At 42.5% G+C, this 20,889-nt stretch overlaps 1 protein-coding gene across 1 annotated transcript; it reads right to left on the bottom strand.

Moving 5' to 3' along the window:
* Positions 1–508: 508 nt before the first annotated feature.
* Positions 509–9,173, bottom strand: LOC125379215 (probable serine/threonine-protein kinase fhkB). The gene is made up of 3 exons (XM_048395452.1): positions 8,779–9,173; positions 2,369–2,435; positions 509–559 (listed from the first exon to the last, which is right to left on the bottom strand). Exons 1-3 carry the CDS (start codon positions 9,171–9,173, stop codon positions 509–511), a joined length of 513 nt encoding a protein of 170 aa, XP_048251409.1.
* Between the last annotated feature and the right edge of the window lie 11,716 nt (positions 9,174–20,889).

The following is a 20,889-nucleotide window of genomic DNA, read 5'->3' as shown; positions in this document are numbered from 1 at the left end:
TCCCTTTCTCACCCTTCTCAGCTCTAGCATCCCGTTCTCACCCTTCTCAGCTCTAGCATACCAATCTCACCCTTCTCAGATCCAACATCCCTTTCTCACCCTTCTCAGCTCTAGCATACCAATCTCACCCTTCTCAGATCCAACATCCCATTCTCACCCTTCTCAGCTGAGGCATCCCATTCTCAGCTCTGGCATCCCATTCTAAGCTCTGGCATCCCATTCTAAGCTCTTGCATCCCATTCTAAGCTCTAGTATCCCATTCTCAGCTCTAGCATCCCATTCTCAGCTCTTGCATCCCATTCTAAGCTCTTGCATCCCATTCTAAGCTCTAGTATCCCATTCTCAGCTCTTGCATCCCATTCTCAGCTCTAGCATCCCATTCTCAGCTCTAGTATCCCATTCTCAGCTCTTGCATCCCATTCTCAGCTCTAGCATCCCATTCTCAGCTCTTGCATCCCATTCTCAGCTCTAGTATCCCATTCTCAGCTCTTGCATCCCATTCTCAGCTCTAGTATCCCATTCTCAGCTCAAGCACCCCCTTCTGATCTCCTTCTGAGCGCTGAAATAAGAAACTTCAAGGTTCCTTTAAACTCAATGATTTCTTTATAGAATTCTTTTTTTTAATATTAAATCGTATACACAACTTTATTTCGGGCACTTGTGTTACCATTTAGGCACAACCAGGCCTGTGTAACGAAACGAGTCCTGCTATGTTGAAAGCAGGCTGTATTCACAATCGTCGCTTTTTGTGGGTGCATTTACACTGGGTTGAGGTAGTCCGAGGTGTGTTTTGTATCAATGTTTCAACGCTGCACGACGTAGACTTTATCGAGCGTTAGTAGTTTACAAAAGCCGACCAGCCTACCCCCGGTAATTCGGTACAGACATAATGTATACGAAACTGTGTTCTTGTAGCGGCCTTTGTACAAACCAGTGTAACACAGACACGGGAATTGAAATAGGTTGTTTAACGTTTTAGATTATTCGGCGGCCTTGAGCCTTGAAGCAAGTCTAACGCCGTGAGAATGAATGGACGGAGTCAATGACCGACTTTTAATCTGGTTCTTTGATTATTTGCCGGGAAGAGTTTACGCCCCGACAGTCGATAATGCCATACTGTATAGACGGGAGCCCAGTGTATAGCCTTGGCGGATTGCGTTACATGCGGGAGGCGAGTCTGCTTGACATTCGCTAGCGGAAACTGACAATTCTTTCGGAAACCAAATATGCGGAAGCTGAAATCCTAGACTGGGTTCACATGAAAACAGTTGATAAAAAAGGCAGTTTGGGAAACATATTTTGAAGTCTTTGCAGAAATATTTTCAAATACTTCATATATCCAGGAACCGATTTTTAACTTCCCTCTAAATCCTTGAAGATTGTGTAGTGATAATTCATTACAAAATCTTCAAGCATTTAGAGGGAAGATCTAATAGAGAACAATATAAAAAGTTTGTTGTTAAAGAATGCTACGTATTTGAAAATATTGCAGGTCGATTTTTTTGTCTCGGTTTTGAAGAAAGTGACCTAAGAAATTTAAACTGTGATCATGCCAGTTTTAATCAGAAAAAAGGGAATATAGATCCCCATGCAACAACTTTTTCATGCTTGTCGCAAAAGGCGACTAAATGGATCGGATGGCAAGCTCGTTGATTTGGTTGAGTTCATTTGTATCCAAATTGCTTGTATCGATGCCCATGATGTCAATCACTGGCTAGTCTGGTCCAGATTTGATCTACAGACCGTCGTCATATATAGCTGGAATATTGTTAATAGACTCACATATAGTCTATGATATCTTCAATCACAAAATACACTTCTCTCCTCTAAAATTAAAACAAATATTTTTTTTCTGATGCTGATTTCATAGTGCTGTCTAGACTTGCTATTGTATACATACATATCTGGATTGGTTTCGTTTTCATAAAATGATAAATGCCCCAGTCATGCTACGGCGTTAAATAACAAAAAAAATGTTATGAAAAAAATTACAAATCCGTAATACTCTTCACCATTTATGTTTATGCAAAGTATGTAAGTAACCCTTAATCTCCAAATGTTTACGGGAAATGCATAACATAAACAAAGTGTTTAATTCATTGGTATATATGTCAGCAAGACTACGATACTTCCAAGATCTCCAGAAACCAAAGGAGGCAAGCGGCGGGGAATTCAAATAATTAACATTAGCGTACATGTGTTTTACTTGTGTACTCTACAGCTTGTGCACAACCGACGCTTCAAGAGCGAGAGTGTTCGGGACAGCATTATACTAGACAGTGCACGATAGACAGAGACGGGACCCAGTTGGTGGGCCTAAACTGGATATCAGCAGTAGGTGATTTATAACGCTGTGGTCAGGCCCTACTTTGTCCGACAGCTGCAGCTTGGATACAGGCGAGAGTCCTGTTGCCGTCTTGTACTTCTGTAGAGAACTGTAGTAAATCACGTTCTGTATACAGCTATAGCCAGGCCTGTCGTCTTCAGAGGCTTCGCCCCTTCCCTCTAGTGTTTCGTCCCGTCCCTCTATCTAGTGTTTCGTCCCCTCCCTCTAGTGTTTCGTCCCTTCCCTCTAGTGTTTCGTCCCTCCCCTCTATCTTGTGTTTCGTCCCGTCCCTCTATCTAGTGTTTCGTCCCTTCCCTCTATCTAGTGTTTCGTCCCTTCCCTCTATCTAGTGTTTCGTCTCTTCCCTCTAGTGTTTCGTCCCGTCCCTCTATCTAGTGTTTCGTCCCGTCCCTCTATCTAGTGTTTCGTCCCTTCCCTCTATCTAGTGTTTCGTCCCTTCCCTCTAGTGTTTCGTCCCTCCCCTCTGGTGTTTCGTCCCGTCCCTCTATCTAGTGTTTCTTTCCTTCCCTCTAGTGTTTCGTCCCATCCCTCTATCTTGTGTTTCGTCCCTTCCCCCTAGTGTTTCGTCCCGTCACTCTGTCTAGTGTTTCGTCCCTTCCCTCTAGTGTTTCGTCCCGTCCCTCTATCTAGTGTTTCGTCCCTTCCCTCTAGTGTTTCGTCCCGCCCCTCTATCTAGTGTTTCGTCCCTTCCCTCTAGTGTTTCGTCCCTCCCTTCTATCTTGTGTTTCGTCCCGTCCCTCTATCTTGTGTTTCGTCCCTTCCCTCTATCTAGTGTTTCGTCCTGCTATCTAGTGTTTCGACCCTCCCCTCTAGTGTTTCGTCCCTCCCCTCTAGTGTTTCGTCCCGTCCCTCTATCTTGTGTTTCGCCCCGTCCCTCTATCTAGTGTTTCGTCCCTCCCCTCTAGTGTTTCGTCCCGTCCCTCTATCTTGTGTTTCGTCCCTTCCCTCTAGTGTTTCGTCCCGTCCCTCTATCTAGTGTTTCGTCCCTTCCCTCTAGTGTTTCGTCCCTTCCCTCTAGTGTTTCGTCCCGTCCCGTCCCTCTATCTAGTGTTACGTCCCTTCCCTCTATCCAGTGTTTCGTCCCTTCCCTCTATCTAGTGTTTCGTCCCTTACCTCTAGTGTTTCGTCCCGTCCCTCTAGTGTTTCGTCCCGTCCCTCTATCTAATGTTCGTTCCTTCCCTCTAGTGTTTCGTCCCTTCCCTCTAGTGTTTCGTCCCTTCCCTCTAGTGTTTCGTCCCTTCCCTCTATCTAATGTTTCGTCCCGTCCCTCTATCTAGTGTTTCGTCCCGTCCCTTCCCTCTAGTGTTTCGTCCCGTCCCTCTCTCTAGTGTTTCGTCCCTTCCCTCTGGTGTTTCGTCCCTTCCCTCTAGTGTTTCGTCCCTTCCCTCTGGTGTTTCGTCCCTTCCCTCTAGTGTTTCGTCCCTTCCCTCTTGTGTTTCGTCCCTTCCCTCTATCTTGTGTTTCGTCCCTTCCCTCTAGTGTTTCGTCCCTTCCCTCTATCTAGTGTTTCGTCCCTTCCCTCTATCTAGTGTTTCGTCCCGTCCCTCTAGTGTTTCGTCCCTTCCCTCTATCTAGTGTTTCGTCCCTTCCCTCTATCTAGTGTTTCGTCTCTTCCCTCTATCTAGTGTTTCGTCCCTTCTCTCTAGTGTTTCGTCCCGTCCCTCTATTTAGTGTTTCGTCCCTTCCCTCTATCTAGTGTTTCGTCCTTCCCCCTAGTGTTTCGTCCCTTCACTCTAGTGTTTCGTCCCGTCCCTCTATTTAGTGTTTCGTCCCTTCCCTCTATTTAGTGTTTCGTCCCTTCCCTCTAATGTTTCGTCCCGTCCCTCTATCTTGTGTTTCGTCCCTTCCCCCTAGTGTTTCGTCCCGTCCCTCTATCTAGTGTTTCGGTAGGTAATACCGCAGCGATAATTTTGCAATGCTGGTTTATAATTTTCTCAAGCATTTTGTCAGAAAGGGCGTTAAAGAAAGATATATTTTTTAGTTATCTTGCAATCCAACAATATCAATTCAGAGACCTATTATATGGTCTCTGATCAAATATAAAAGACACGACTATGCTTGTCGTAAGAGGCGACTAACGGGATTGGGAGGTCAGGTTTGCTGACTTGGTTGATGCATGTCATCGATCCCAATTGCGTGGATCGATGCTCATGATGTCAATCGCTGGATTGTCTGGTCCAGACCCGATTATTTACAGATCGCCGCCATACAGCTGAAATATTGCTGAGTGCGGCGTTAAACAACAAGCAAACAAATATAAAAGACAATTCACCCTATATAATCAAGAATATTATATCTCCTTAATTATAATTACCATATTAGAATGTAAAAACCATACTCTGGATACTCGTGTGTGGAGGAACTTTTGAACAAGTCGATTCTCCAGGGAAGTATCCAAAAATATCTCGATCATTTTGTACCATTATTTAAGCCATCACTTGTACGCGCAACATGATTATGGTCAATTAACGCGTTGAAAGAAACAAGGACTTAATTTTTGCAACTTGCAACGAGATGATATATATATAATATACATAATATATGTATTATCAAAATTATCGATATATTCGATTCTATGGGGTTCATTATATCGAGGTGACATCTCTTTTTATGCCAATATCAATCTGATGTCATATTTTATTTCATCGATTTAAGGAAACGTTTCATGTAAGAAATCTCATGTAATGATTTATTTCTTCAATTTCAGGAAATATTTTATTAAAGAAAGCTGATTTAATGTTTTATTTTATCAATCTGAGTTTTTGAGGAAGCGTTTTATCTAAGAAATCTGACCTAATGTATTATTTGTTTGTTTGTTGTTTAACGCCGCACTCAGCAATATTCCAGCTATTTGACGGCGGTCTGTAAATAATCGCGTCTGGACAAGACACTCCAGTGATTGATCTCATGAGTATCGATCCACGCAATTGGGATCATGTTTTATTTCATCGATCTGGAGAAACTGTGAGGGGGGTTTTACGCCGCTTTTAGCAATAATTCAACAACACCATGGCTTCACACATTACAGTAAACTACGGTTATAACGCACAGGTTTATAGCGAACTGACGGATATAACGAACTTACTTTTTTGGTCCCGACTACTTGCTGAAGTTATACTGTATATATGCTTATAACGAACTACGGTTATAACGAACTAAAATTAGTAGTCCCTTTGAGTTCGTTATAACCGTACTTTACTGTATACCCGAGTGGAGAATTGAACCGGGCCGTAGGGGTGGCTAAGGACCTAACAAGGTAAACCTACAGCTCTTGGTGGAAGTGAAGCGGGCTGTCAACGGGACCACGGTTAAGTGTTGCTTGACGCCTCAGTTTCTTTGTTTGTTCTTTGATACCGCACTCAGCAATATTCCAGCTATATGACGATGTCTGTGAATAATCGAGTCTGGACCAGACATTCCAGTGATTGATACGATCTATGTTGTCGGGGTACGACACTACGCAGTAAGTGACGACCTGTGTTGGTATATTTGCTATCAAAAGACGCGAGGGTGAGATTATCTAAAATCATTCTCAGGCAAGCATCGGTGCTTTAAACTTTTATCGACCTGTGCTGGTATATTTCATACCAAAAGACGAGAGGGTGAGATTATCTAAAATCATTTTCAGGCAAGCATCGGTGCTTTAAACTTTTATCGACCTGTGCTGGTATATTTCATACCAAAAGATGCGAGGGTGAGATTATCTAAAATCATTTTCAGGCAAGCATCGGTGCTTTAAACTTTTATCGACCAGTGCTGGTATATTTGATACAAAAAAACACGAGGGGGAGATTCTCCATATATTAAGTTGATGTGTCAAAAAGCAGCTACATAAAATAAGAGAAGAGATAAGATTTATTATTTATTTATTGCAAAAAAACATTCCATTGCGGAAAAGAGGCAATAGAGCTGACATACATACAATCAGTATACATAAACATTTATGTTGCAAAAGGAATAACATACACAAATTATATAGGGGAATTATTATGGGATACATAAACTACCCGTATATTTTACATTCATGTAAATATCGGATATATCGGCAGTCAGTATGAACCAAATCCTTCACGCTTAGCACAATCACTGCCTCGGTCAATACACCGCTCCTCGCGCTTCACATTTCGCTGTCGAGAGCATTGTAGTATCACGTGATTGAAAGGTGAAGGACATCCACATGTCTCAAGGTCACACGAGGCTCACCCTGCAAATGGATACCCCAGCGAGCTGACAGAACAACGATTGTTTAGAATGCGATTGTGCAGATGTGAAATTTGAGGTTTTAGGATGAAAAAAGAGGAATAAAATCGATTGCCACGCAACGAATGATGGCTGTGCAGTCCTAATGGTTTTAGTACTTGTATTATTTCTATGGTTGGGTGAACAGAATATTAATTAATATGATGCACATTCTTCCTATTGTTTTGCCACAAAAGCCGCGAACAGATGCACGATTGTTTATAATGTGTAACGTAAGGCACCATCTGTTCTGTACTCGAGATCGCCACACACAATTCGTGACGTATTTTTGTAATTTTCTTTTTTAGTTTTGTAGGTTTTTTCGTGTGGTGTGCCGATTGGTTGTGAGAGAGGTGGCCGGGTGTAGGGTGGGTGGGGTGGTTGGGCATGGGGGTGGGGTGGGCATGACACGCGCGAGGGGCCGAGTGTGTAAAGGGATGTGGTGTGAGGGTGAGGGTGAGAATGAGGATGACTGATTGTGACTGGTGTTGAGGGTTGTGCTTGTAGGGTGTTTGGAGACATGGGGGTGTTGAAAGGGGTGGGGTGGGGATCTGGGTATTGGGCTTGGACGAGTCAAAATTTACTACCCGGGTACCCATCCCCCCATTACCCGACCCTACCCGGGTACCAATATAGGTCTCAGGAGATGTCTCAACATGTCCGATTAGGAACATTTTTAGCATAGCCCTGGCAATACATGTATTAAACAATCTGGTCATTCATACACTGAAGTTGAATTAAGTTATATCTTTATTCAACCATATGAAAAATCAGAAGGAATGGGTGCATAGTCAGAAAGAAATGCGAACACTAGTGACTTGTAGTGTAACCATAGAGTTCTAGATAATTTTGGTCATGAAACAATATACCCGGGTCCTACTCAGTACCATCCCGACCCGGGTACCCGAGTTACCCGTCCCAGCCCTACTGGGTATGCTTGTTGTGAAGGTGGGGGGTGTAGTGAGTGTGTTAGACGTACATGTAGTTTGGAGATTGTGGGGATGGAGGTGCACAGACGGATTCAGGGAGGGTCGTGTGTGTCCAGGAGGGTAAACCACTCCCCCCAACCCCCCTCCCCACCCGCTCACACCCCACTAAGAGTGGGTGTTGTTATTGGACCCCTCCCTTTTAAAAATAATGCTGGACCCGCCCTTGCGGTGGTGATGCGGTGGTGTTTTGGGGGTTGGATGGCTATGCCGTAGTGGACGTTAGCATGGGGCTATTGACAGGGTGCGTATATCCACGAGGGTGGGGGTCTATAATGGATAGGGAGGAATTGACGGGGGTTAGGATGTGCATGCATAGGAGGTGGGGGTGGGGTGGGGTGGGTTGGGGTGGGGTGGGGTGGTAATGTAGGAATAAACAGGGCGGGGCTTGGCTCATCTTGACGGGTTGGAGAGGGGGCGGGGGCACGGAGGGGAAAGAAGTCGGCTAGTGAATAGCTGCCGTATTGAGGCACGGGGTAACAGTTTTGGAGTACTTTGACGGGGGTTTAGGACAGGGGATTCGGACATGCGTGTTATGTACTGTCTTGAAGTACTCGACGGGGTAGGGATCCAGTGTCAAAGGGGTTGGAATGGCTGACGTGTGCGCAACACTGACATGTGTGCACAACTAAAAAGGTGTGTTGGGAGAGAATAACAATAGTTGTGTGGTTAGTAGACCTACGTAACACAGCTGGGGGTCCGGGTGAATGACCTACCTACCACAGAGTGATACAGTACATGCCAAGGCTGACAATTTAATCACGCTGCACACACTTGCACTTGAAAGCATTATTCTTTAATGTGTTTTGTATTGAGGCGAGGTGAAATTAGGTTTAACGTCGCGTCCAAGATTATTGCACTTATATAGCGACGTGCATGCACGTGTATGTGTGTGTGTGGCTGCTTGTACTAGTCCGGACTGATGCCGATTTATAGTGCTAGCTCAATGAGATACCATGCCGCAGTTTAACATGAATACCCCACTCAGACACAGTATACTGACTCCGAGCCGACCAGTCCTTGTTTTAGCCCCTTAATGCCGAGCGCAAGACAGGGTAACAACAAGTACAATCTTTTAACGTCTTTTTGTATGACGCGGCCCGGGATCGAACCCTGGACCTTCCGCTCTCCTGGCGGACGCTCTACCACTAGACCACGGACGCGGTCGTTTTGTATTGAGACGAGATAGCATTCAGCTACAGCTACAAAATCAGATTGTTGCGGTTGCGGTTGCGGTTGTGGTTGTGGTTGTGGCAGTTGTTGCGGTAGTGGTTGTGACAGTTGTTGCGGTAGTGGTTGTGACAGTTGTTGCGGTAGTGGTTGTGTACGTGGCAGTTGTTGCGGTAGTGGTTGTGTACGTGGTTGTTGTTGCGGTAGTGGTTGTGTATGTGGTTGTTGTTGCGGTAGTGGTTGTGTATGTGGTTGTTGTTGCGGTAGTGGTTGTGACAGTTGTTGCGGTAGTGTTTGTGGTTGTGGCAGTTGTTGCGGTAGTGGTTGTGTATGTGGTTGCTGTTGCGGTTTGGGTTGTGTATGTGGTTGTTGTTGCGGTAGTGGTTGTGTATGTGGTCGGGTTCAGTGTGGATGAGACGGTCAGTAGGCATGTTGACTTATTGTTTAATTGTAACCTTGGTGGTTAGTGTATTCCTCCTCCCCCACACCCCCCTCCAGTATACAGTATATACCCCCACACACCCCTCCAGTATACAGTATATACCCTGTATATATTCAGCACTTATCCTTCAGCAGTCATCCCGAGTCGAATCACACGGCGTAGAACAGGACGAATAACACAGCTGTCCGAACAAATAATTCTCATGAGTGAGGAGAATATCTGCGCAGTCAGTGGATTTATTGACGTCACTTCCGGAAGGAAGCTATGAATGGGTGCAGGTTATTTATCGTAATACGTACGACAAAGTAATACCCTGGATAACCGAGGATCCTACAAGAAAAAAACCATTTTGTCTTGTTCGTCATGACATAATGACAATTTGAATCCCTGAAACGAGAAACAACGAGGATACATCGCAAACACGAGTCACGGCCAAAGGGAGAGAACTCCTGCAGGAATCTCGTCCGTGGATTATGAATCTCGCATCGTTCCGCTTTCATTTCTGAACGCCATCAGATGTGAGGGGGTTGGTTTAAGATCAGCATTGAAAATAAAATGAAATTAGGAGATCAATTTTGTTTTTATATGAACAGATATTCATATAAAAAGACCGAGAGTACACATATCTGATTGAACAGACCTCAACTAAGCTATAGTAGACAGGCAATTAAGGTGTTGATTGAGTACGCTTAATTGCAATTACACATAGTGAAACATAACCTGTCACTGAGGGTGTAAAGTTAGATTGTGTGGTTAGGATGAGAGGCACTGTGAACTGTAGATCCGTGAAGACCCGTGAAGAACCCGGTTAAAACTAGTTTTCAGCAACACAAGCCAAGGCCACTAACGGGATTGGGGTCATGGTGTCAATCACCGCGTTGTCTGGTCCAGACTCGATTATTTACAGACCCCTCTTATGGAGATGGTATGGTGCTGTGCTGCGTGCGGCGTTAAACAACAAGCACCTCCCAAAAAAAACCCAACAACAAACAACAAACCCCAACAAAACAAAAACAACAACAAAACAAAAACAAACAAACAAAACAAAAACAAACAAAAACAAAAAACAACAACAAAAAACAAATCAAAACAAAAAACAAACCGACAACAAAAACCCAAAACAAACAAAACGCACACTTAAGAAAACAAACAAAAACAACAAGACCAACAAACAGACCCATCCTCCCCCCCAAAAAAAATAAATAAATAAAAAATAAAAATAAAAATAAATAAACACACAAAAATAACAACAACAAAATTTAACAAAACCGTAATCTGAAATGTATTCAAAACTATTGTTCACTGTACAGGTTATAACAATCAGAACTTTTCTAGACGCCTTTACAACAGCGTCATCCTTATATCATCATACTATGTTTCGTATGATTGATAAATGTTTTCTGTGTCTCATAAGCCTGTATGACTGGACACTACTTTTTATACACTTGTATTTAAATAATGTGCCAATTACACTCAAACTTGCAATGTGTGACAATAATGAAATACAGGAGATTTCTTTTTTATTTCTTCTTATAAATGATCGGGGGCACGGGTGGCCCAGTCGTCTAAGGCGCCGCTGTGCAGAGTTGCGTCCCTTGGGAACGCCAGAAACCTATGATTGTGGGTTCGAATCCCGGTTTGCCCCGATTATGTTTCTAGGTTTGTCAGCACCATACCCATGGGTTTCACCGAAGTGGGAAACGTCTGAGACCTGCATCACTTCGGGTTTTCCGTCCACATTAAGCTGACACACCGTGATATAACTGGAATACTGTTAAAAGCGGCGTTAAACCCAACTCACTCACTCTTATAAATGATCAACCTGCGAATGTAAATGTGTGCAAAATGTCAAAACTTAAACATATAACAACGTACATATTATAACATACTCATAGCATACTCCTTCTATGAAGATTTCCAAGAGCGTCATCTTGCTCAAAAGTTGTTTAATCAGTTTAATTCAAGGACTCAGTAAAGCTTTCAAAACCTTTTATGGTAGCCATGAGGAGGACATTTCCACAGACTGATGCAATTCCTCATTTTGTTGTACCATGTTACCGTCTTTTTTTAGTAGGACGATTGATTTGCCTCTGCATGTGTTTGTGATGGGTGCTACTGGTAGGGCAGGGCACACTCACATTTTCGCGAACACCTGGCACCGTCACTACTTCATAAACATGTAGTCGGAATCGTACAATGGGTTCCGCTTTTAGCAGACATTCCTTACATTATGGGAATGTGTGATGTTACAGAGTAACAGTTTTCCGCAATGTATGCTCCCTGGCTGGCGGAACTCTCCTGTGCATGAGTCAAATTTGTCGTTGCGTAATGGTTCGCTCTCGCAATAAGGAAAATTAGGTTCTGACCACTTGTGACACACCACAGTCCTTTTACCCTTTATGAGAACCTCCATCTACAGAATAAACACCTTCAAATCTGATGACACTTGTACCATCATTTCTTGAATGGAAGAGGTTCGGGGTTATCTGATTTGTAGCTCATAAGGTAGACTAACATCTAGTCTCTGAAATGAACATATCGTACAGAAAAAAAACAGTTGTTCAGTTATCTTAATAAAAATATAATAAAAGGGAGCCCAGTGACTCTCTTCATTTTCCGATTTCCTGATACTGCAGTAATCTAGACTTGCCAAATATTATAGACTTACATGGGCTGTATTTGATATATATTTGTATCAGGGTCTGTAAGACAGACTACTCATAAGGGTGATGCAAGTACAGAATGGTTTTGTCGTCTTATTTAAAATAGAAACATGAAATGGTTTCATTAACAACTATGACGATAAAGGAATATGAACATCCGGTTTAATGACATCACTTCCTGTTTGCAATTACATGTGAAATGCAAGACAACTTCAAAAAAGAAAATCCTTGCTGTACAAGTCAAAAGGTAACATGCATTTCTGGTTTAAAGACTTCACTTTCCGTTTGGGAAAATACATGCTGAATTATGAAGTAAGTTTTAGATGCGGTGAGGTAAAATAGGATTAACGTCGCGTTCAAGATTATTTCACATGTATAGATACGTGCATCCACGTGGTCGGCTGCGATCAGTCTAGAGTTGTGCAGGTTTGGTGCTCACTGAGATAGCATGCCGCACTTGAACACGGACGCCCCACTCAGACACACTCCGATTCCATGTTGACCAGTCATTCTTTTGTCCCTTACAGCCGTTTTGGTTTGTTGTTTAACACCGCACTCAGCAATATTCCAGCTGTATGACGGCGGTCTGTACATAATCGAGTCTGGACCAGACAATCCAGTGATTGACATCATGAACATCGATCCACGCAATGGGGATCGATCACATGCATCAACCAAGTCAGCGAGCCTGACCACCCGATCCCGTTAGTCGCCTTTTACGACAAGCATAGTCACCTTTTACGGCAAGCATGGGTTGCTGAAGACCTATTCTACCCCGGAATCTCCACGGGTCTCACTTACTGCCGAGTACCAGAGATTGTGCAGCAAACGCCATCTTTTAACAGACAGACAGTTTATTCAGTACGTAAGGACATATGGCCCATTGAACAGTTCAGTGTTAACATATACATGAAAATTCATGTGATCTTGAACATATCATAATATATATTCACTTTAAGTCTAAATGCATGTTTTAAATAAATTGCTAAAGATTTGATAAAATCTTCATTGTTGGAATTCAACAAATTTATCATTAATTGATTGTCTTTGTTTGTAATATCTAAATTAGATAGAAACTTTGATCTTAATGTTTTATATTTTTTACAAATAAAAAGAGTATGACATTCGCTTTTAATCTCCTGGATGGTACAGTTAGTACATATACAATTTACAGAATCAATATCCTTGATACTACGATATTTATTGACATGGAAGTTATGGAGAGATAGATTTACAAAGAGCTCTCAAGAGAGATACTTTTTCATTGCTAGTGTCTTGTGCGATCAATACAAAGGAAAATCCATAAATAAATAACATGCTTCTTACACCAGACACCCAATTCGTTTTCCCTTCATCATCTAATTGCTTTTGCATTTGGTAATTTTGAAATTATTTTACCTTCTTTTGGAATGGCCGCGATATGACTGGAATAATGTTGGGATGCGTCATTCCATAATCACATGACGCCGGTGTTTTAACATTTTGAAATCAAATCACTGATTTGTACGGGGGCGGTCGGGTAGCCTAGTGGTTAAAGCGTTCTTTCGTCACGCCGAAGTCCCGGGTTCGATTCCTCACATGAGTACAATGTGTGAAGCCCATTTCTGGTGTCCCCCGCCGTGATATTGCTGGAATTTTGCTAAAAGCGGCGTAAAACCATACTCACTCACTCACTCACTGAATTATCCGGTGCAGACTCGAATATTTTCAGGCCGCCATGGTATCGCTGCAATATTGCGGCTTGTGGCATTAAACAACAAACAAATATTCAAAACATCCTCGCGTAAAAGTTCCACTTAAAGACTTCTCCAAACTATATTTGTTCTATGTATGCTGTTATTTTGAAAACAAGTTATTTTTTTCGATATGAAATTCTGAACTTAACTGATAAGCCTCCAAGACTGTATGATGTCAGTTCTTAAATGCAATGTGGTAGTTTGGGATAGGTTGTACAGTTAAGTTGACAAACTTTGATTAAACAAACCTATTATATCTTTTTATGGCACTAGAAGCTGTAGTGTCAAACGAAGTCCCTGCTATCTTCAATAAAATAAAGGTATTGTTCAGGTTTGGTATGGTTGGAAAGCTGACAATACTGTTCAAAGTGGCGCTGAACCAAACTCAAGTCATATAATTATCAGTATTATCTGACGGCCCACTACCACAGAAGGATATACTATACCTACATCACAGGAAATCTTCAAGAAATTGTCCTTTCTTTGGAACAATAAGTTATAGGCATGACGCATATTGAGTTAACACTCGCCAGTGAATTACAGTAATCGGTGAGTGAGTGAGTTTGGTTTAACGCCGCTTTTAACAGTATTCCAGTTATATCACGGCGTGTCAGCTTACTGTGGGAGGAAAGCCCGAAGTGATGCAAGTCTCAACGTTTACCACTTCGGTGAAACCCATGAGCAGACCTAGAAACATAATTGAGGCGAATCGGGATTCGAACCACAATCATAGGTTTCTGGCGTTTCTAAGGGACGCAACTCTGCCAGCGAATCGTGGCGCCTTAGACGACAGGCCCACCCGTGCCCCCACCTACATCACAGGAAATCCACAAGAAACTGTCCTTTCTGTGGAACAATAAGTTATAGGCATGACGCATAATGCGTTAAGAGTCGCCAGTGAATTACAGTGATCAGGTTTATGTGGCTTATATGTCAGTTCGCAGACAACGCACACTCTCCTGACAATGTTTCTAATATTATCGACAACTTACAGTCTGGATGTAACAATAGGAGCAGAGCTGAGCTGAGCTGTCCACGCCTGTTTCTGTCTGTTTGTTGTTTAACGCCTCACTCAGCAATATTCCAGCTATATGACGGCGGTCTGTAAATAATCGACTCTCGACCAGCCAACCCATTGATGGACATTATGAGCATTGATCCACGCAATTGGGATACGATGATATGCATCAACCAAGTCAGCGAGACTGACAACCCGATCCCGTTAGTCGTCTCTTAGGACAAGCATAGTCGCCTTTCATTGGACCAGACAATCCACGACGACAGCGGTAACCACTGTCTCTTCCGTATGATTGCCCACTCTGAGCCAGATTATTCAATTTACACACACAACACCCAATAACGGTGACCTCTGCACACGGCAGAGCACACTGGCGGCAAATATGAGCATAGACTCCGCCCCTGAAACAAATAACCAGATATTATCTCTCAACTTTCTGGGATATCACGAGATTACATCAGGGAAAGATTTGTTTGTTGTTTTACGCCGCACCCGGCAATATTCCAGCCATACGACGGCAGTCTGTAAATAGTCGAGTCTGTACAGACAATCCAGTGCTTGACATGAGCATCGATCTTCACAATTGGGTTAGGATGACATGCATCAACCAAGTCAGCAAGCCTGACCACCCGATCCCGTTAGTCGCCTCTTCAACGAGCTTTGGTTGCTGAAGACCAATTCCACCAGGAAAGAAAATATTTTGTGTCATTCCAGTCTTAACTTTAAGTTAATAAAATGTCATTTGTTTTTGCCCAAAACTGAGAAACTATTCGTGAGAGAATATTTCAACAGAAGAGAGGTGAAATGGGGTTTAACGTGGTGTCCAAGATTATTGCGCTTATATAGCGACGTGCATGTACGCGTGTGTGTGGCTGCTTGTACTCGTCCGGACTGATGCCGATTTATAGTGCTAGCTCACTTAGACACCATGCCGCAGTTTAACATGAATACCCCACTCAGACACAGTATACGGACTCCGAGCCGACCAGTCCTTGTTTTAGCCCCTTAATGCCGGGTAACAACAAGTACCATCTTTTAACGACGTTTGGTATGACGCGTCCGGGGATCGAACCCCGGACCTTCCGCTCTCTGGGCAGACGCTCTATCTACAAGACCACGGGGGCGGTCCCTTTTTTCAACAGATATAAGCTTGTAATGAGCATCGATCCACGCAATTACAGCCATACGACGGCAGTCTGTAAATACTCGAGTCTGTGCAGACAATCCAGTGCTTGACATAATCATCGATCTTCACAATTGGGATACGATGACATGCATCAACCAAGTCAGCGAGCCTGACCACCCGATCCCGTTAGTCGCCTTTTACGACAAGCATAGTCGCCTTTTACGGCAAGCATGGGTTGCCGCATCCTATAGGAAAGTGTGGTTTCAAATTCATCTTGTGATTACTCACGTTAATAATTCACATTTCCAATAAAAAGTTGAAGAAAAACATCACTGTTGTAATGAGACGAGTGGTTTGCGAACATGAAACTGATAGCTGCCGTGCCATATCTCAACGAGCGTAATCATCAAACTCCCATGACATATCACAGACGGGAGCCATCATTTCTTTCCTTTTCCTTTCGTAATATCCAAATCATTTTTTTATTCAATTTGCGTGCATTAAAAAAATCCAGCGTCAGAGATAGGAAGGACACCAGAAACGTGTCAGTTGGCTATTGATTTCACTTACCCAGTTGATTTTGAGTTTCGAAATATTTTTTTACTTCTCCATCAGCTTGAACACCTGATATTCACCACACTGATTTGCAGCGCTCAGTCGTTGAGAAAAAATACCAACAGCCCAAGGGAGGCTACCCTAACTTCTGTTATCTGTTTTCTGAAGTAAGAAAAGAGATATTTCACTGCTGTGAACATAACACTTGATATTTCACTGCTGTGAACATAACACTTTGACGGAACTATTGTCACACAAGAGTTACCTCCCCCTATATTGTCTCCCTTTATCGTAAGTGTCTAGCCCGAACGCAAACTGTTGCCGTCCTTCTTACGTTAGTCCCACATTCATGAGGCAAAATAATGACAGATGGCCATTTATGCAGTTAATATCACTTCTTGCCGTTTGTTATTCTCTTGAAAATGTTTCGTTATAAACTGTAAATGTATATTTACAACACAGCAACAGCAACATAGACAGACCATATAAACCAATTGCACTGTACTAGAGTGTCGTTTCTCACAGAAACTCGTTATTAATCAGTAAATAAAAATATGTACCCACTATACGCAAGTAGAGAAAAAGAGCGTCACCAGGCATCTTGCCTGTTTATGTACATTCGACATCCAGGTCGATTTTCTTATTATACGCTTATTGTCAATAATACCTCTGGCCGTTGATTGCTAGACAACATATTTCTACATAGGTACAAGCCATCTAACTTCGATTAATGTCTCTTACTTACCGGTGGTCTAGTGGTAGAGCGTCCGCCCGGAGAGCGGAAGGTCCAGGGTTCGATCCCGGGCCGCGTCATACAAAAAGAAGTTAAAAGATTGTACTTGTTGTTACCCTGTCTGGCGCTCGGCATTAAGGGGATAAAACAAGGACTGGTCGGCTCGGAGTCAGTATACGGTGTCTGAGTGGGATATTCATGTTAAACTGCGGCATGGTATCTCAGTGAGCTAGCACTATAAATCGGCATCAGTCCGGAGTAGTACAAGCAGCCACACACACACACATACACGTGCATGCACGTCGATATATAAGTGCAATAATCTTGGACGCGACGTTAAACCCAATTTCACCTCACCTCTTACTTACCGAAATGTCGACTGTTTAATTCGCGAGCTGAAGAAATGTCTTGAAAGGCGAGCGGAAGTACATTTCAGCCGCGGGCAGAATCGAAGGAGTCACCTGATTAACGGAAAATACCTTGTGCTGTAATCTTGTTTGTTTGTTTGTTGTTTAACGCCGCACTCAGCCATATTCCAGCTATATGAGGGCGGTCTGTAAATAATCGAGTCTGGACCAGACAATCCAGTGATTGACATGACGAGGCTCGATCCACGCAACTGGGACCGATTACATGCATCAACCAGGTCAGCGAGCCTGACACCCGATCCCGTTAAGCGCCTCTTACGATAAGCATAGTCGCCTTTTCCCCAAGCAAATATAATGCAATACATATCCTAAGTTACTACCCCCTTAAACGCAAATCTCAGTACAATAACGGCAATATTCTGAGACCACCTCCAACTCATTTTGCACCTGTGAGAATGCACGGGCCGGAGTGAGGTCATCAACACGGGACAGGCGTTAGGTAATTTACCGCAGGTTTCATGTATGCATGACAACACACGAATATTTTCTAGGTTTATCAGCATTTTACCTGTAAAAATACATGTTAAGGCTTAGCACAGTGTCAGTTAGAATAGGCTTGATTAGGTCGATTTGCGTTTTTTTAATATTTGCTACTTTCATTGCCTTGTGACTTGTATTTATTAAGGTCTGAAATGAATTTGTCTTGCATTTCCGACAGTACTTCACCACGATCATTTCAGTGAAATATACTGAGGATTTCAAGGTATTTTATGTCCGCTTCTAGGGCCAGTGACCGATGTCCCGTGTTGAACTGACATGTTTGTAGGTAAAGTGAATTTTATTCGCTGTACGTAAGATAAAAACCATTTATTTAATAAAGACGAAAGGAGGTAGCAGCTTTATGTTAAATAGCAACACATATTCAACTGTTCAGTATGAGTTACAGACCCCAGTGGACACTGTTTATAATGTATTCTACCATGAATTTGGAATTTACTCGATTCTGATTGGTCAATCAGAGGCTATTAAATCACAATAAACCCCCTCTGATTGAAACAGCTGGTTTGACGGCCGCATCACCGCGGAAGCTAATATTCATAGAATAGTACTATTTTCAGTCATTGTCGGTAGGCATATTTAAATTACTATATCTACAATTACAGGTTACAAAATGCACAGATGCCGTTACTACAATATTCAAAGGATGTGTGGCAATACATTTCGTGCAGAAAAACACGACAGAAATCAACAAAGGGAATGTATTTACGTTTTGGAGACAACAGAGGGCTTGAAATTTTGGCGCTTTTCTATATACGACTGTGACGTCATATATTTTGTGTCACAATGAGCGATATGACGTCATAATGGTGACATGAGATGTAGAGCAAAAGCCTTGGGATGGCCACCTCATGTTAGCTTACCAAGTTACCGTGCTTATATGCCTGTCATATGTTCGAGTGAAGTATTACGGAGTAAACAAACTGCTTGAGTATATACAGAACCAATTTGTTCGGTGATTCCGTAATTCAGATCGATAACCCACTCAAAACATTAAACTCAACCCATGCCGCTTCACTCAGTATATTTTCTAACACCAAAGAGTTCGCGTTTTATTTAGTCATGGTAGAATGGAGATAAACATACTGTGTTTTCAATGTAGAGCTAGGTTACCTGTAGATTTAACCGCGCTAAATTTAACATTTGAAACCTCACGCTGCGCGTTCGGTTCCAAATTCAATTTAGCGGGGTTAAATCTACAGGTAACCTAGCTCTACATTGAAAACACAGTATGTTTATCTCCTAATTTACTGATGTATACACACACGAACTGGAATTGTGTAAGTTTGTTTGATTAACGCCGCACTCAGTAATATTCCAGCTATATGACGGCGATCCAGTGATTGACACCATGTACATCGACCCATGTAAGTGGGATACGATGACATCAAACAAGTCAGCGCGCCTGACCACCTGATCCCGTTAGTCGCTTCCTGCGACCATCATGGATTGCTCATAGATTGCTGGACCCGTGAAGATCCGGGGTAGAATAGGTCTTCAGCAACCCATGCTTGCCGTAAAAGGCGCCTATGCCTGTCGTAAAAGGCGACTAACGGGATCGGGTGGTTGATGTCGTGAGCATCGATCCACGCATTTGGGAGCGATGACATGCTCAACCAAGTCAGCGAGCCTGAATGTCATCGTATCCCTATTGTGTAGAACAATGCTCATGATGTCAATCACTGGATTGTCTGGCCAACATTCGATTTGTTGTATACCGAGGTTATATAAATGTGATATTTGCTAAACAACAAACAAACATACGATACAGGCCTTGTTTCCCTGTTTCCAAAATAAATTTAAAACATTTATGAACAATACTTTCCCCTCACCATTTGTTCGTTCAGAATGCTAAAAACAATCATTATTTCATAATTCAATTGTACCTGAAAAGTTGTGAACTGTAGACAGCAAAGGCTGGAGCTGCAGGAATATTCCTCGACATAAGGAGAAAGTTGACAATTGGAAAGTTGAAATCCTCCCATACATACAGTCATACATACAGTCTTGTCTAATAGCATTAAACAAACAAAATATAAATGAAAAAACAATTTGAAGAAAAAAAAAGAAGAAGAGAAGAAACATTGTCCCGAAAACATTAATAAAAAATGTCTCTGTTCCCAGGGGTTTCCATGCATACGGAACACACCAGGGACGAGGAAAAGATGTGTATCTCGGATTTTGAAAATTAAATTAATCTTCTTATTGGGAACAGGCCCCCCCCCTCTGACTAACCCGTCTCTCAGCCTATAAACGCCACAGTACAAATCCCCCCAACACCATTGATCTTACTTCTCACAATCGCCTAATTCCACCTTAAACATGCAATGCATCAAGGTATGCGCGTTAATCCCATTGCACGGATCACCGACGGCACTTTTCGCTTCATACACAGCAGCAGCTCAGCGTGTCACATGTTAAACTCACGTGTCAGGTGCCTTAAGTCAACGGTAGCTGCCAAGAATTAAATACGATGTGTTGATATATTACAGACACATTCTGTTTTTTTTAAACAGACATTTGTTAAAAAGTATGTCTTAGGTCCCAACTAGTTAACTGATAACTTGTCGTAACTGTCCCCAAAGTGTGATTTTTTAAAACAAATTTAAGTAAAATTGTAAAAATTGAAAATATTTCTTCTTTCATCATTCTTATTTCATATATGTTACATATTCTTTACAAATCACCTCGGTTTCAATGTATATCATATAATGTATAGTGTTATCGATGCAGTAAAGCAATGCGACAAACTTGGTATCAATCCCGTGAAGATCCGGGGTAGAACAGGTCTTTAGCAACCCATGCTTGTCTTAAAAGGCGACTATGCTTGTCGTAAGAAGCGACTGACGTCGATGCCAAATGCATGGATCGATACTCATGATGTCAATCACTGGATTGTCTGGTCCGCACTTGATTATTTACAGACCGCCATCATATAGCTGGAATAT

The sequence above is a fragment of the Haliotis rufescens genome, unplaced genomic scaffold (genome assembly GCF_023055435.1).
Source record: "Haliotis rufescens isolate VD_foot unplaced genomic scaffold, xgHalRufe1.0.p SCAF_14, whole genome shotgun sequence".
Lineage (NCBI taxonomy): Eukaryota > Metazoa > Mollusca > Gastropoda > Lepetellida > Haliotidae > Haliotis > Haliotis rufescens.
This window is presented reverse-complemented; position numbering and strand designations above follow the sequence as displayed.